Below are 17,593 nucleotides of genomic sequence, written 5' to 3' on the forward strand. Positions count from 1 at the left end.
TAACCTCTACTACGTTTAAATACCTCTACTGCGTATTTAAAAATAGAGCGGGAGCAAAACTGAGTATGATTGTGCTTTATTCATGTATTTATTACAAAGTATTAATCAAACCTGGGAGCTGGCCGTGAGACAAACACATCGCAGATGACACAGAGCGCTGTGATCACTCCTCTGAAACAGTTTATTGAGGCATAAATTAACTTAAAATGCAGAAATCTGCCGGCAGAATATGTTCGCTTTTATTATCCTGGTGCCTGCAGTTTAGATTATTTAGATGAAAAACACCTACCAGCTGCCACGGTGAACCACGAGGAGGAGACCCGGCCAGAGGCTGCTGTTGAATGAGATTCCTACTGACAGCGCACTGCTGGTATCTTGGGATCTGAGCGGCACCGACAGAAATAATATGGGAAGGTGGGATTGTAATCTGGATCAACTGACTGCAATGATTAAGTTTTCAGGTGGACTTTCCCACTTAAAGACATATTAAAACTACTTTATTCCCACTGATCACAGCAAATATAGCTGCAAGGCAAAGAAAGGATAGAGTAGCTCTGCCCAACGTGCGTCAGACACACTTTTGCACAAAGCTGCTTCAGCTGCACGTCAGAACTAACTGGTACAAGCAGCAAAAATGAAGCAACAGACGCGTGAACGTAGCATTACTTTGAACGGCCGGTTCACACCGATGTCGAGCGGTTGAAGTTCCTTTGTCAGACCTCCCGGAATAACAGCAAGCACAGCGTTCATTTGTTTCACCATGTTTTTCACATCGGCTGTGAGATGGGCACGCATGGAGTTACAGATTAACAGCGATGGTGATGAGTGGAAAAAACCACCTGGTCTCCTTAAATACACCTCCCTCAGCCACTCTTTCATCATTTCCTCAATGATGATGCTATATGCGCCTTATAGTTGTGAAAATACGGTATATATTTGATTCTGACAAGTTATTTTTAAACTTATAGGTGACCATCAACTGTGAAGTCTTTAGTTATTGTATAGATTTATTTTCTTAATATAATGTGCTTGGATGTCTAGCCTTATGGCTGATCCGTTATAGTTATTTTTTCGTCAACCTGTAATGACTCAGGACAGAGGGACCCAGTATTCAGGCAAGGCAGACTGTGGGATAACTTATAAAGTGTTTATTTAAAACGACGGGCTGCGGATCTGCGGTATCAGCAGATAGCATGTCTAAGGCAGGAACGCTGCTAGAGAGTTCCAGACATGAAGCCTGAAAGGCTGCAAACCTGGCAGGAGGTCAGATCCAGTAGATGAAGGGAAGGCAGGATAATCCCGGTCGAACTCAGGAGGCAGATCCAGGTTCAGTCCACAGGAAGAATCTGGCAGATGTCCAAAGACAGGTCAGGCCAACAGATCAGAACATGGGATAGGCAAGCTCAAAGGCCCGAATACAGAAACGGGTCAGAATCAGGCAATCAGAACACTATTAGTAACACTGGTAAACTCTCAACACCAAAGGCTGAAGAATAATCTGGCACTGATGGCTGGGAACAAGCAGCTTAAATAAAGGCAGGAGCGGGTGGATCAGATGAGCAGTAATGAGAAACCGGGCAGAGTTAGACAGGTGAAAGAAATTCATACTGTAATTAAGCCAGTCATCACTGCCAAGATCGTGACAGAACCAAATTTTGTGGGATGTAATCAAAAAGAAATAAAAATGTATAATTGTAAATAGTAATAAAAACAGTTTTTTATTTTTAGAAAAAATAAAGTATAGATTAAAATTACCCTTTAAATTTTTTTTGAAACGGGATGCATAATAATAATTGTGTCATATATACCATTTACTGAATTAAATAAGTATGTATGTATATGACTACATGTAACAATATGAATATATGTATGCACGTATGTTTGAATGTATGCATCTGTTGAAAATGTATTGATATGCATATATATATATATATAACCAAGAAAAAGATAAATAAATGTATTTGTCAAAATCATATATAAGTTATATGAACAGACGGTGGGAGTAAATAAGTTCCTAGTCATCCCACTCTATTTCAAGCTTGATTGTCTCATGCCATTAAGAGCAAACATGAAATGTATATTGTGATTAATATGGGTTGTGCACACTGGGAAAGATTATCTTATTTAACTGTATTTTCTGATGTAAATTATGTGTTTTATCCCCCCAAACACCAGTCGTCATTTGGACATTGGTTTTTAGGATAAATCTGGTCGTTCCATCATAGTCTTGATTTAGTCCAGGGGTCTGGGCCTGGGGTTCAGGGTTCATCAGTAACTACCTGGTCTTAGATGTCACCTCAGGGGGAAGGAGTCTTTGCTTCCAGAATAGGTTGACATTACCTGTTAAAAATAGTTTAGCTCACCTCCATACACAGCCTGAGCTCTGGAACCCAGCTTGTTGAGATAAGCTGCACTCTGGAATGGCTATCCCCACTGTAAACAAAGAATGTTTACAAAGGGGATGGGAAACTGCTGACCTTGACTTGACTGAAGATATTGCTGGATAGTGGAATGAATACTTTAAGGATCTCCTCAACTTGTCTGTCCTTCCCACTCCCCTGGTGGAAGCAGAGACTGAGTTATCTGAGCTGGACTTGTTCATTTTAACCTGTTCACATGAAGAACTTTTTTAGATAAGTTAGTCCAATAGGATAGTAAAATTGGTCAGAGAGCCCGGTTGTTCCAGTGTACGACAGTGTCTCTTCTGTCAGTGAGCCCGTGGGCAATGTAGCTTGCCACCATCAGGGTGTTAGTGTGTGACTGAATGGGCGAATGACCAAATGTAGTGTAAAATATTTTTGTCAAGTCACTTGTAGTGAAAAAGCATAAGTACAGGAATTTTTACCACCACTGTGTCCCTTGTTGCACCATGGGCTATCCAGGAGTATGGAATCAAGCCTTTTTATTCGGTAGTTCTGGTGGGTCTCTCCAGTCATGACCTGCAGCATGCACTGGGAGTGTTAACAGGAGGGTGAGCATCAGTTCCCCCTAATCAGAGCCCATGGTTCTCTACCATAAGAGGGTGGATCACCATATAAAGGTTTAGGGGAGTTTCTGCCTCAAGTGGATGAGTTAAAATATCCCTGGGTCACAAGTAAGAGCGGGAACAGATTAGGAGATCGACAGATGGAACAGGATGGTTGCCTCTAAAATGCAGATACTGCACTGGTCTGATGTGGTGAGGAAAGAGCTGAGACAAAAGGCAAATCTCTCAATTTACTGCTCAGTGTACATTCATACCCTCAGCTATGGTCATGAAATCCGGGATATGACTAAAAGAATCAGTCATCTGGATCTTGGATAGTAGTTTGGAGTTGAGCTGCTACACTCAAACATATCAAGAAGAGTGACTAAGACATCTGTTTCAGATGCTTTCTGGTCCCACTGGTAGGAGGCCTGGATATGCTGGAGGGCCTGGATAGCCTTGGTTTTTCCCCAGAAAAGCTGAATGAGGTTTCTGGAAGAGAAAAATCTGCTGCGCTTGTGACCTATTCTTGGACAAAGCAGAAGACAATCAGTACAGCTACAATAATAATATTTTAGAAATCATCTTATTTCTTTACATAAGTTTCAGCAGAACTACAAAATGATCATTTGCTAACTTTAGAGCATACAATGCAGACTGGACTTTTTGTGATTGTGCTTAAAGCTTAAGTCTGTGGACACAATCTTAAAATGATTCCAAAGAAGGGGCCCTCATTTGCTTGAAAAGGAAAGACAAAAATAAGAACAAATTGAACATGCATTTAATGTGTCTAATTCTAGAAGACAGAGTTTACAATGATTAAAAGGCAGGACACACTCAATCATGTTTGAATCGGGAAGTGACAATAAAATAAGGATGAAGTTCTAAGCCATTGAGTTGAATGTAAAAATGACAAGGAATTTTAAAATTTTTTTTATAAAAGTGATGGTAATGGATGTTATTTATGATGCACTTAGGATAAAAGTATTTCAAAGTGGTACAAAAAAAAAGTAAAAAAAAAAAAAAGATATTATAAAAAGATTGAAAAAAATGAAGGTCAAATTTCATTCATAAAACCTAAAAAAGCTTGGTTTGTCACTTACCCCTTTCAAACAAAGTTACATAAACCCTTGAGACATTTTCCAAACCTTACCAACATGTATTACTCATTTTGAAAATTGGCAATGATTTGTTTTTTATTCTAGGTTTTGAATTTTGTGATCCCTTATTTTGCACAGTGTTTAGAATGGAAGATCAGCTCGTGTACACCTCTCTCAACCAGCTTAATCCCACTGAATTCCATTATAAGCACTCATTTTTTATATATAATAAGGCTCACATGGTAGGGTTTTATTTTTCAGGAAAAGCGAATACCATTTCAATCATTGAAATTTACGGAACATGTTTTAGGTTTGCCTTAAAAAAAGAATTTGGTGTTATCTTGAGTTAAAATATTTCCAAACAATCTAAGACACAAACATCTGTAATGTCCTGTGGCTGTGGTAAGAGAACGCATATCTAGCAATATTCTTTCAACAAACTTGTGGTCATGAAAGAATGCATCGTTAGCATTTTGTAACACCCTGAAACCAATGTGCCAACGTGGCTGAGGAGGATTTTGATTTGTAGCATTTTGAATATATTCTGACTGTTTCTTTGTCCCTTGTGTCCTCTCTCAGGAAACCAAGAAGAAAACTCACTACTGACTGCAGAAAGGATTTACGCTCCCTCAAAACCATTACATTTTTCTCTCCATGCATCCGCCTGCTTAACCCCAGCTCATGTAGTCGAATCTTGTGTCTTTCCCAGATGCAGACAAGAAAACGAAAATATGGATGGAGTGTGAGGGTCAGATTAAACGGAAACAGATGAGTCACATATGAGTGATGGATGACGCGACGATGTCTGGACTGGAGTCCTGCAGACCATGAAGCTAAGTGGACTAGCCAGATGAGAGAGGGCTTTTCTTTCTGTAGAAGTATTGAGTCATTTATTTGTGTTGCCAATGAAAAAATAATTAACAGAAACCGGGAGCAGAGTGACCTCATTTAGAATAAATGACGTCAGGCTGATAAGTCACCCACCTCCTTACTAAGTGATGGAACATCATGGAAAATGGATTGTTTTGATTGAGGCTGGAGTTTGTGAGGTTACATGAACATTTTAAGAGTGTGGGTTTTTGATGCTACATGCAGTTATGTTGAGGCGGGGACTTCTTACTTGGGTGTCTCGTGTTGGGGGTCTGCTGGTGCTTCTCTGTTGTTCCCTCTCACTCCTCTATCTGATGACCTGCAGCCCTCCACATTCCAACAACCCTCCACTTAGTCATGTATTGCCCCATGCTGGCTCAAACCGTCCAAGCCTTGGAGGTGCACTGCCCGCAATCGGAGCTGCAGCAGGACTTAGTGACACAAAAGGAGCTGGAGATATTGCCCAAAGTGGGGGTCCACCAGCAGGTCCCTCCTATCAGATGCTGCTCCAAGAGCGTGAGGAGCAGCACCGCCTCTACATTTCCTCCTTGAAGAAAGAGATTTCTCAGCTGAAGGAGGACTTACAGGAACGCAGTCTGCAGCTGAAAAAAGTGCAGGAGACCTTGAAAACAGCTTCAAATGGACCAGCAGAGAGGCAGGATTGGGGCACCGAAACACAAGGGGAGGGCTTTGGAGAGGTTCAGGGAGCCAAGAGTCAGCAGTCTGACCTACAGGAGTTCCTGAGAACCCAATTGTCAAAGGCTGAGGTAACCACTGGCACCAGGTTGCCCAATGAGTACGCTGTGGTGCCTTTTGAGAGCTTCACCCTGCAACGGGTGTACCAACTGGAAATGGGGCTTACGCGTCATCCTGAGGAGAAGCCTGTGAGGAAAGATAAGAGAGATGAGCTTGGAGAGGTGCTGGAGATGGCTCTGCACAGTCTCAACACACCCTCATCACAACAAGACAACAGAGTCCCACTAGAAAAGGCTCAAACAAGCAAAGTCTACACGCCATCTGACTTTGTAGAAGGTAAAAAAAAAGCCATACTCTGCTTCTTGATTTATGCTTATATTCCCATACCAGAGAAAGCCCCCTTGACTTTTCTTTTACACTCAAATAACAGAAAATCCTGCATTAATTCCTTCACTTTTCTCAGATATGCACAGAAATCATGCATCATATTAGTGCATACATGTAAAGTAAGATGAACATAATGCAGGATTTTTAAACTATTCTTCAAATATAATCTGAAAAGTATGGTGTGCATGGGTTAATCCCTCTTACAGGCAGAGCTGGTTCAATGCAATTTATAAATGTCAGTTGATTTTGAAAAATGCTTACTGTAAAAATCCTAAACAGGAGCCCCATATTCTAAGCATTTTGTTAAGTTTACATTTCAACAAGCATATGTTTACATCTTTATATCGTCATTTCGTATGATCCAAAGGTCAACAGAGAACTTATTATATCTCCAAAATAGCTTGTGGTCTAGAATTAAATGAGATCTGTCAGCTGGTATAAAAAAAAAAAAATTGAAGGCAGAACTAAAGTGGGTTTGAAAAAATAATTTGCAGTGTTTCAGAGCTCAGTATTTGCAAACCATATGAACCATTAGTCCACAAATGGCAAACTCTGCTGTTTTCATTTTGAACGAAGCTCTCTGTAAAATGCTGGTAAAATATATTTTCTCATCGTAAACTGCAGAATTGTCAGGGTAATATGTCTATTCATTGCATCTTGCAAGGTGCAAACAATGGATAATAACAATGCAAAACATTATTGTTTGTAGTGCTCCTTTTCTCTGGTGCCGACTGTGCAGTGCAGCCACAAATGTAGTGTGAAGCATGCTCATCATGTTCAGCATGCACAGCTAGCCTAGGTTAGTCTTGTGATAACATGGTCAACAGAACCTAGGTTTCTGCTCATAGATAATCCATTAACGATTAGCTTTTTAAAAAATTTTTTTTTAGGTTTACATTTTGAATCTCTTCTGTTCAGAGATTATACAGTCTCTCGAAATGTGCTCAGCTCCAAAACACATCATTACACTTAAAAACATAAATGATGCTTTAAGCAGGACGCAATTAATCCTGCAGGGTTTAGCTAAAAACAGCCAAACAAGAAAAATGTTCTTATTCATCCAGTTGCCTTTAGATGTGCACAGACACATCGGCTGTAGGTATGTGGGATTACCATCGTCTATGAGTAATCTGATAAATGGTTCCTTTAGTAGTTTCATACTAAATAAACCAAGCATATAATATATGTATCATATAATATATGATCCTACATTTTATTTCCCTTTTGGATTAATATATCCAATAATATATTTCACACTAAATGTAATGCTTTTTGGTGACCTAACATGGACCCTTGCTGAATAGGCATTTAGTTGAAGTGTAAACAAATGTAATGTTTCTTATTATACATTTCTGAAATATTTTTAGTCGTATTGTTAAGTCATCTTCATACTTTTTTTGGGTATCATTATGATAGTAATCCTCTCATATGAATTAATAGCCCTCACACATCTGAGAGCTCTGTTGCTGCACTTGCAGCTGCTTTTTTACTGCATGAATTAACATAACAGACAAGCAGGAAGTTTTTTGTCCATCATGTATCCTTTGAGTTTTGATGGTCCTTTTTGTCCAAACAAAAACGTCCTTGTGAAACCCCAGCAGCATGAATGCAGTCAGGTCAGGGGAAGTAGGGGGTCTTTTATCGTGTCCCTGGGTGGATTGGCATTCACTTTGTAAGAACACGGCTCAAGTGCTCCGGGACAAGCTAAGTAGGAACTGAATACATCCTCTGTCCATCCTGAGGGCTCTCACATAGGTACACAAGGAAAAACCTGCATCTGTTGTTTGATATCAGATCACACGGGATGCATTTTTGTACTATCACTACCCTTTTCCATTTCCCCCCCTAAAAAGCACTGTATATTCCTGGAAGGTCATAAATCTGAGTGTGTTTGTGCAGAAACACTGCCAGGATATCCCCTTGGTTTGTTCAGCTCAACTCTGATCAAAACCACAGGAAATGAGCACAGCTGCTCTTCTTTCAAACTGGAAGTGTGTAACTACGTGTGTGTGGGTATGTATGTATGTATGCAAGCAGTTGGTGTTATACCGCTATGGCTTAAAAAGGTAACTAAAAGTAAGCTATATTTACTTGAAATTAAAGTATTTGCACTTCATTCTAGAAGCTAAAATGGTCTGCAAATGGAATAAGATGTATGCATTTAGAGCAAAAACAAATCTCCATTTTATTATTTGAACCGCTGAATATGAAATTATATTATTTTTGGTGAATTCAATTAATTTTAGCAATGTTTATTTACATTTGCATTCGATACAATTACTTCAAGGCAGAGTTATAAGAAATTTGACATTTTTTATTGTCTTAGCAGCACTATTAGCAAGACTCATAAAGATAAAGTATTAGTTATATTACAATTTCATCATTTATTGCTTTGATTGACTTTGAAAGGCTTAAGAAAGTACGATTATAGAACATTTAACCATGGCTAGGATCTTTTAAATAACTTTAGTATCAAAAAATTTTAATTGACAAATCCATTTTGGAGCCTGAAGTTCTGGTATCTGAGGTATCTATATGTTAGTATTGATTTGCACATCACTGTATGTGCATGCATTTGTTTGAAGAACAAGAATTCAATGAATGAAATTCATGTGTCACTCTGTCAATGAATGAGAGTTTAGATCCCTGATGAGGCAATGATTGGTCAGTTTAAATGCATGTCTATGGATTCCTTGTTTCCACTTAATTGTAATTGTTTGCATTTACAGCATTTCGCTGTTAATTAAAATTAAACGTATGCACAAACCGTTCATATTTATTGTATTGGCTTTTGGTTTTTTTGACATTTAATTATTTTCAAAGATATCTCAAAATTACACTGAATTTATGTTTTTTTAATTTTCTGTCTTCTTTTACCATAAAAAAAACTGTCGGCTACCCTAGTAACACTCACCACCTGTCTTAACCAGTTTTAGGAGAAACCCTGGATTGCATACTTGTAGGTATGTTCAGTCAATACGTATAAAAGTACAGAATTTATAATCCAAATGCATTTCTATTTTCCTTAAATCCAAATCATTTTTAGCTACTTACATTTTCCTTACTTCTTCTGAGTTGTTTTTTAATCGCCTTAAAGATTCTGATAATTGCTTATTGAAGTTTCCTCAATCATAACTCCCACACTAAAGAGTGTTGCTAGCATGTGCTCAATGACGAGAAATACACAAAGTCCTTAAATTCTTGTCAACAGCCAATCTGCATCTGTGAGAGACGAACAACGCAGCCTGCTCCTTAAGATTTGTTATTTCTCGGCTATTTTAATTGTCCACAAAGCCCATTAATTGCATTACAACTTGAACAAGCAGTGATGATCAAAATTCAAGCCAGCCAATATGAAGAGACTGCCATCAGTATTTTCCAAAGATTTAAAGCTGCTTTAACAAACCATTGAGGGAAAGCTAAACACAAGCAATTAAGGTCTGCCAGATGAGACATCCAGCTACCAAGTACAGGAAGTAAAAGCTTTTAGCCTAAACTTTTCATCAAATGTGCTAAATAAAAGCTCATCATGTCCCTCTAGAAATATAGGCCCTCTATCAACGGAAGCGCACCAATTTATCAGTATTTAATCCAGGTTGCTATCAAACTGTCAATCTAGCCCATAGACCTCCTACCCCCCCTTTAATTTATAGCACTTTTTGGTCATCATCCTCAAATAGTGCCCTGTTTGTTACTGGTACCATTTAATTCTCTAAAGATCTCATATTCTTTTTTGCTCTGTTACACTCTAACTTCCTCTCTGAGTCATTTTAGTCTGGTTCCACTTCTTTTTTCTCTTTATTAGGTTTCTTTTTTTTTCTCTTTTTGTTCAGTGACCTCATTGGGTCTGCTGGCCAGTAAAAAAATATTATTAATTGAAAAAAAATGAAAAAAAAACCTCTTGGGGAAGCAGCCGACGTAAAGCTTGCAACAAGAATGTTGGTATACATGACAAAAATAGCCTATCTCTGAACGGGCCTGTGTTTTGCATGTTGTTAGGGCTTTTGGTCTAAAAGAGAGGAGGGGATAGAAAATATCTCATATGTCCTTATCAGGCTTCTGTTTTGGGGGGAAAAAAAAGAGGTCAATATACCATCATGTCACTAATATTTTTACCCAAAATCCTTTCTTTTGTTGGCCATTATTTTTAGCAATAAAACATACTTTTTCAAAAACATGTGTGTTTTTCCTTAAATGGTGCCACATTTGTTAGGAAATGCATTTGTGGCTTGAGCAGCAGAGTATGTGAATTGCACCCATAAAAAAACTTGCCAAATCCTGCTTACATATTTTATCTTGCTTACATATATTGACATATATGGTCAATATTCCTAAATGCATAGAACTGTCTTGTTCAGATTCTGAAATAAGTAGCAATTCATTAGAACTAGTCTGTGGGACTAAAAAAATTTCATCCCTGATACCAACATTGAACACTTCTTAAATCTGCTTTGCTCCAACTAGGCTTAGGTCAGTATGAAATTGTGATACAATAACCTTAAAGGTATAGTGGAGGGTGTTCTTTTTTCCGGGTGGATCATCAAAATAAGTGGTCTTCCTAATTGTCAATCATTGTGGTGATGTTTCTGCAAGGTCGTCCTACATGCTCATCCCAATTTTCACTTACCGGTGGTGAGTCTGACATAGTGGAAATTATTGCAAATCTTCTTTTTGAAAGTGAGCTTGTATGAGCAATGCAAACAGCAACTTTTAAACAGAGCGTGCACAAGGAGAAATGGGCTTGTGCACGCTCTCACACGCGTTTAATAGGCATTCCCTCTCAGGAGCGGGCACAGGGTTGTGCACGTGTGTTTTCTTTTTTTAAAGTGGAGAGGGCAGGTCTTTTCAAAATTCACAAAAATCCTCCACTAGACCTTTAAGTAAAAAGATCTGGGTTCACAGTATGACCACATTATGAAAACCACTCTACATTGTGTTATTTTTAATTTTAAAAAAAATGTAGGAAAAAAAAAGAAAAGTTTGCTGAATTGTGGCTCGATCTTTAGCATAATCTCATAGCTGACTGTTACATTGTTAGTGGAAGCTGTTTTTATATCACTTTTAGAAGCAACATAAATTTCAAGTATGAAGAAATAAATTTACACAAAATCTATAGACAGAATCAGTGCTTTCGCTAATTACTTAAACCTAGATCAAACCTAATCAATTTCACAATCCAACAACTCCAAAGTGCTATGGATGATACCTTATTAGCTCAATCACCAAGCTGTCTGCCTCAGTAACTCAGAGGTAATTTGTTTCACAAACGCTAACGGTAGCTTTTTTATTTCAGTAAGGCATAAACTTTACCTTGAATTTCCAAATAGCATAGTTTAACGTTGACCAGGAGTCCCATTACCCCATGAAATATGATTATTGATTTTGTGTTATGTAATATTAAATTGGAACAAATAGTTGGGTTTTTTGAGGACTTCATTGAAGTTTTGTTTGGACATTTTTGGCAGCAGAAGGACTGGTCATCCTGTCTGGGGAAAGAAAGTTTAAACATTAATGTCAATTATTTGTCCTTATTTTTTTGTTTATGTTCAGTCAAAGTACTTTCCTTTTCCTTGTCTGGCTCCTCAGCAGGGTGTGGCTGAAACGGTAGAAGTGCTCCAGCGCCTGAAATGCACTTGGAGCAAACCAAAATTATCAGGAGGGTAGTTTGGGATGAGTTTTGTTAAGTTTGATGGGTTTTTGTGATTAACTTTAGATTTGTTTAATTGTATTGATTTCTATGTATGCAAATATTACTTTGGGTGCATAGTTTATTGTTTTGGTGTAGGTTTGTATGTATATTAATTTAGCATCTTTTTCTTAATAATCCCTTTTCATGGTTCCTTCCTTCATGTCACCTGAACTGAGTTTGGTATAACATGCTGTTTGTTCTTTTTAGAGTAAGGTGTATACTGTATGTGCACAAGCTAGAGTTCAATAAAGCCACCAAAACATCAGTTTGCCTCTCCATTAAATATTGGGCTTCCGCCAGTCAAGCTGATGACATACGCACTACCATATTGGATGTATTGCCTCATCTGTAGTGGTTTTAAATTGCAACTTTTGCATGATGGTATACCGGCAAGCATCCCTACTATAGCAAAAATGTGTTGCTCATCTGTTGTTCAGATCAGTTTTAGCTTCTCATAGTCATATAATTTTGTGATCATTTGTTTCTGAGTTACTTCTCTACCTTAAGAGCAAGAGATAAGTTAAAAAGAGAAAAGACATCACAAAGACATAAGGAGGTTGAGTGGAGAAAACCATTGAAGCAGGATTTCAGAAGTAAGATTAGGAAAAGAGATATCACAGTGGTAAATGGCCTCCTTAGTTTTAACAACAATCTCTCTGACTTAACACAAAATATGGTCTAGCAGTGGGATACTGGCCCACGTTAGTTTGTGGCCAAGCGAGTGAGCAGAATGTGAGGTGCTATGTCTTGTGGTTGTGTATTGTTCTTCTATCCTCTATTTTGACCCCTGTTGGGTAGCATTTATAAAAAGTGTACATCTTGTTCATGCAATAGTCAATCATCCATTCTAAATAATCTGTTAATAGTTGCAAATCTTTTTGAATCATAGAGATAAATGGTCATAGAAATGCAAAAATCTCACATATTCTTAAATTGTGCCACATTCTTCACAGCATTACAGCAAGAAAAGCCTTCTTATGATTGCCTATCAGAGTTTACCATCTTTCTATTTGTACTGTAGTTTTATTTATTTATATAGCCTGTTTATGCCAGTCTTGCTTTTATCAGTGTGCCCAAGGCAGCTGTGGCTGTAGCTTATCGCTATCAGTGTGTGAATGACTGAATTAGTGTGTTTGGTGTGACCCAACTTCAAAAAGCTATTTAGCATTGTGCTAAACTAAATATTTTAATAACAGGTTATCAAAATAAGATTCTTTGTTTCAGCCCTAATTGTGGAAAAGAATAGTAATGGTATAAAAACCTTTTTATACCCTGCCTAGATAGTTAAAGTCAGAGGATGTGTAATATTATTGCGTTTATTATTGTTTGGTCATAAGTATCTTTCATTCCGTAGGTATGACTCGGACAGAGAGGGACAAAGGGACGCTGTACGAGCTGACCTTCAGAGGTGAGGCAAGTCATGAATTCAGACGTCTAGTCCTCTTCCGACCCTTCGGACCCCTGCTAAAGGTCAAAAATGAAAGGATGGACACGACTAATATTCTGATTAATTTCATCGTCCCACTGTCGAGACGAGCGGATAAGTTCAAACAGTTCATGCACAACTTCAGGTAAGTAAACCGTTTTATTGAGAACTTTGTATCTCAAAGTCAGCTGAAAAATACCATAAATTATTTGCAAGAGATATCACCTTCTGCAATGAGGAAAATGGGAAAAAGAGAATGTAGTTTGACACTATAGCCCCATTTACACTACCCTTTTAAAGCTGTGCTGAGAACGGTCCGAGCATGGTAACCAAGAGTAAATGGAGATGCAATTGAACCGGACCGTGCCAGACACAACTGAACCAAGCTAAATCTAGTACTAGTTCAACAGTAAGGCTCGGCCCAGTTCAGTTTTTGCTCAGCACTTGCCCCATTTAGACTACCCTTTTGAAACCGTGCTGAGATCAGTCCAAGCACGGTAACCTAGATAACTGTTGACTTTAAATGGCACGCAAAATTAAACCGGACTGTGCCAGACACAACCGAGCCCCTAAACTAGTTCTAATGCAACCGTAGGGCTCGGTGCGGTTCAGTTGTGGCTCAGAGATAACAGAGAGCTTATGCGCAGTGTCATCTCCTATTTACAGTTAGCTTCCAGTAGTTGCCGGTAATGCACATCAATAAGTTGCTTGCCAACTGCCACAAAACAGAAGAAGAAGAACTGTAAACAACAATTGAAATCTTCTAAACTGTACACTTTTTAAAATGGCTTCAAAAGAGCATGGTGTGACCCGGGATGATGCCGAGACTGAGGCTCTTATCGCAATTTGGGCAGAGGACACTATCCAGGCGATGTTGGACGGAACAAAACAATCACAAACTTTTCCTACTAGAGAGCAATAGTACCATAGATCGTCTCTAGGAGGCGAAGAACTGTGCTAGCATGATGTGTAAACGGTCATAAGGAACCGAGCTAGGCATGGTTAATTGATCCAAGCTTGGTCCGAACTTGGCACAGATCGGTTTTCAGACGTTAGTGTAAATGGAGCTATAGAGCACATGAGCAGATCACGCAATCTCCTATTTACTGAAGGCTGTCTCATTACGCAGGTTTTCTGCCGTTTTGGGGTTTGTAATTCACAGATCTCTTCACCTGTTCGTAACATGGACTTTCTCTTAGCCTATTAACAATAAATGGCATCAAAAGAGCGCGGTGCTACCTGGTATTATGTCGGCTCTCATTGAAATTTGGGCATATGACGCTATCCAGGCCCATAAGCCCCTGAATGTTATAGGTACCACCATTTTTGTTTGCGTAATTCCTGCCATGAGAGCTATCGTGGACCGTAGATTGGAGGCGAGGAAACCCTGCTAGCGTGATGTTTGAATGGTCATAAGAACCAAGCTCGGCACCAGACATGGGCAATGTGGAGTCAACAAGTCATCTCCATGTTATGTATTTGTTCTACCCAGCCACTGAAGCAGGTGAGTCCAATCTTCACCGTGAATTAACCTGTGCAGATTGGACTCACCTGGTTAATTGGCTGGGTAGATTAAATACATGACATGGAGATGACTTGTTGACTCCACATTGCACACTTAGCTGATCAAAGCTTGGTCTGAACTTGGCAGGGATCGGTTTCAGATAGTTAGTCTAAATGGGGCAAATGACTTCACCCACACAGAAGAGTTTGGGTGGTAAAACTGAACAAAGCCATGAGAGCTGTGATAGGAATTGTTTTATGGAGGTCTAATTAGACTTTAAAAAGAAATCTGGTGTTTTAGTTGGTTAATTATATAAAGCTTACATACCGGTATATAATATAATTTACAAGACTATTGAGAAAGCTGTCAATACATAGATGTTTATTGAAGCTTAGATAAAGAAAGAGCACAGAGCCATTATAGCGTTTAACATTTTATGTCGCTTAAAGCTAGTGTGCATTTAAATGTTTTAAAACTAATCATAAAGAGATCTTGGTTTGTCTGCATTTAAGAAAAATGCATACATTTGATTAAATGACAAGAAGCACTGCTGACCAAGTAAAACAGCTAAACTTGTTTCTTTTGCTCTGCAGCTCAGTAGAGGAAATGTTCCTATTATCTGTGATTTATTGTGCTGCTGCTGCTGCTTATCACATCACTTTTTACATGGTAAATCCTGCTTAGTAGAATAGTTGCAGCCTATTAAAATGCCCCCCCGGGGAAACCTACCGTGGTTGATATACAGCATGGCAAAAATGTACTTACTTAAAAGGCTTGCTGTAGCTGAGCAAACGTTTTTCCCTCATAAAAGTGCTGTAGGGGAGGCAGCCTGTGTCACAGCATGTGTGCATGTTTGGAAAAATCAAAAAGGTATTTATTGGTATGCTTAGGAGAGGATTGAGGGTGGAGTCATTGCACCGAGAGCCACTACACACAGGCAAGTCTTATACCAGGGCTACAAATGTCACAATATTTGTTTGCAGTAACACTAGGACCAGAGATAACGGAGGCATATTTGTGCAAAATGTACAAGTTCAACTCAAATACCTTGAAATATTATGAAAATCCCCCCCTGCAATTTTGGGCTGCAGGACTTTCCACAAGAGTAAAGCCATCAGATACCTACAAAAAAAAAAAAAAAATAGATAGAAATACTCATAAAAATTGAAAAGCATTAGAACTCTTTAAACTGGAAATAAAATGTTATCTATGTGAGGTTTATGAGAATTTATTTTCCATATATGCTTCTGGGGAGTTTTTGTGAGCCCACCTGGATGCCTTGTAGGAAAGCTGAATGATCTGCGGCTTGATGTGTTATTTTTAACTTGTATTCATCAGATACCTGCAGGCACCTCCACCTAGTCTCTTTTGGCTTATATTTTGTCTTTGTGTAAATCAGAGGAAAGCCTGGAACACTGTATAAATTGATATTTTTAACTGATATTTTGTACACTATCTCCCTAAATAGTAGGAAATGTTTCATTAGCCTAAAATATACAAAAAAATTATAATTATCTGATATTTATTAAATGTGAGGGTTCCTAATTTGAGTATTTTAGTTGTGAACCTCTGGCTTTGTATACCATAATTTCTAACAGATTACAGTTTCTCCTTAAGAACCATAATTAACAAATCTCATTTCATAGTCATTGATTATTTTTTATTTATAGCAGAAGTGACATCTCATCATGTGAGAAAGTGATTGTGCTAAAACAGGGGTTTGCAGTTAAAAAGAGGCAACATTAATTATTTCCAGCATCTTACAGTATATTGGAATGAGTTCAGATTTCTGAGTGCAACACTTCACTGGTACTGGAAACAGCTCAATTATCCCTACCTTAATGAGAACTTCCACAAAGAATTAGTGGTGCAACCTGTAAGTGACTTACACATTAGGGGTGTGATGAGATCTTGCAAAATTAAACCAAATGAACCCTGTCAGTGCATTACAAATAATGCAAATGTTTTTGGCATTTAATTAATCATATTTAGTTACTTTAACACAATTCAAAACAATTGTGTTAAAGTAACTAAATATGATTAAGTAAATGTCAAAATTGGTTGCATGATTTTTTTTAGTGTGTGAATTCTGTATTGTGATGTGCTATTCAGGGGTAGTTAAAACTGAAGAGCTGGTTTACAGTTTTTAAGTCAGACAGCATTTAAAACAGATAAGTTCAAAATCAAAAACATAGATATCCCTTAGACCTTAATTCATTTTCGATCCTTTAATATTCTAATGTTGAAAACACGCATAATAATTTAAACATTTGGGCATGTTTGGTTTGACATATTGTAGACTGCGTCACATTATTTGACATCGGATTGTATTAAAGCTTTGTTTGTAATTGAGTTTTTCCCACACAGATTTATCATCCATCCCTATTTGGTATGGGCTTTTTTAATGGTCTGGAATTTCTTATATGTATATATATAAGAAATATATATATATTTCTGAATGACTGAAATTATTTAAGAAAATGATTTCTAAATATAAAAGACACTCGCTGGAAGGGTAACTACCAACCATTTTGAGTTACCACCCATACTTTTTGAAATGGTTGTAATTGTTGTTGTTTTTTTTTCTCATACAGCATGCATGCTTTCACTTCCAAAGTCCTGAGCATAAACTACAGTAGTCATTCTCCTAATTCTATTACTGCATCTCCTTTTTTCAATTTTTGTTGAGTATTTCTGACAATCTTGCCGATAAACGTTTGTCAATTAGTTCAATCTTAAAAACTCAAATGAAGAGAAAAGACAATTAGGAGAAATGTATTGATACAATTACTTTGTCTTTGGCGCTCAGACCTCGGCAGGAAACATAGTGCTTAATTTTGATAGATTTGCATGAACGGGAGCAAAGAATATGGCTGCTGGTTAGCGAGACTGCTGGTTAGCGAGACGGTATGCTGAGCTTTATGGGGAGATCCAGTGGACTGCGTGAGCTGATACT

The 17,593-nt window shown here is 38.1% G+C and overlaps 1 protein-coding gene across 2 annotated transcripts in view; it reads left to right on the top strand.

Annotated features, from left to right (window-relative positions):
* The window catches only part of LOC107088980 (chondroitin sulfate N-acetylgalactosaminyltransferase 1-like), a 43,630-nt gene that overhangs the window by 12,470 nt on the left and 13,567 nt on the right, over positions 1 to 17,593 (top strand). For both annotated transcript variants that reach the window (XM_015381469.1, XM_015381470.1), the window contains 2 exons: positions 4,645 to 5,967; positions 13,062 to 13,278. In XM_015381469.1, coding sequence (XP_015236955.1) covers positions 5,148 to 5,967; positions 13,062 to 13,278 — 1,037 coding nt within the window. In that variant the 5' untranslated portion in view covers positions 4,645 to 5,147. The remainder of the gene's footprint in view (positions 1 to 4,644; positions 5,968 to 13,061; positions 13,279 to 17,593) is intronic.

The sequence above is a fragment of the Cyprinodon variegatus genome, unplaced genomic scaffold (assembly GCF_000732505.1).
Source record: "Cyprinodon variegatus isolate N-32 unplaced genomic scaffold, C_variegatus-1.0 Scaffold234, whole genome shotgun sequence".
NCBI classification, from domain to species: domain Eukaryota; kingdom Metazoa; phylum Chordata; class Actinopteri; order Cyprinodontiformes; family Cyprinodontidae; genus Cyprinodon; species Cyprinodon variegatus.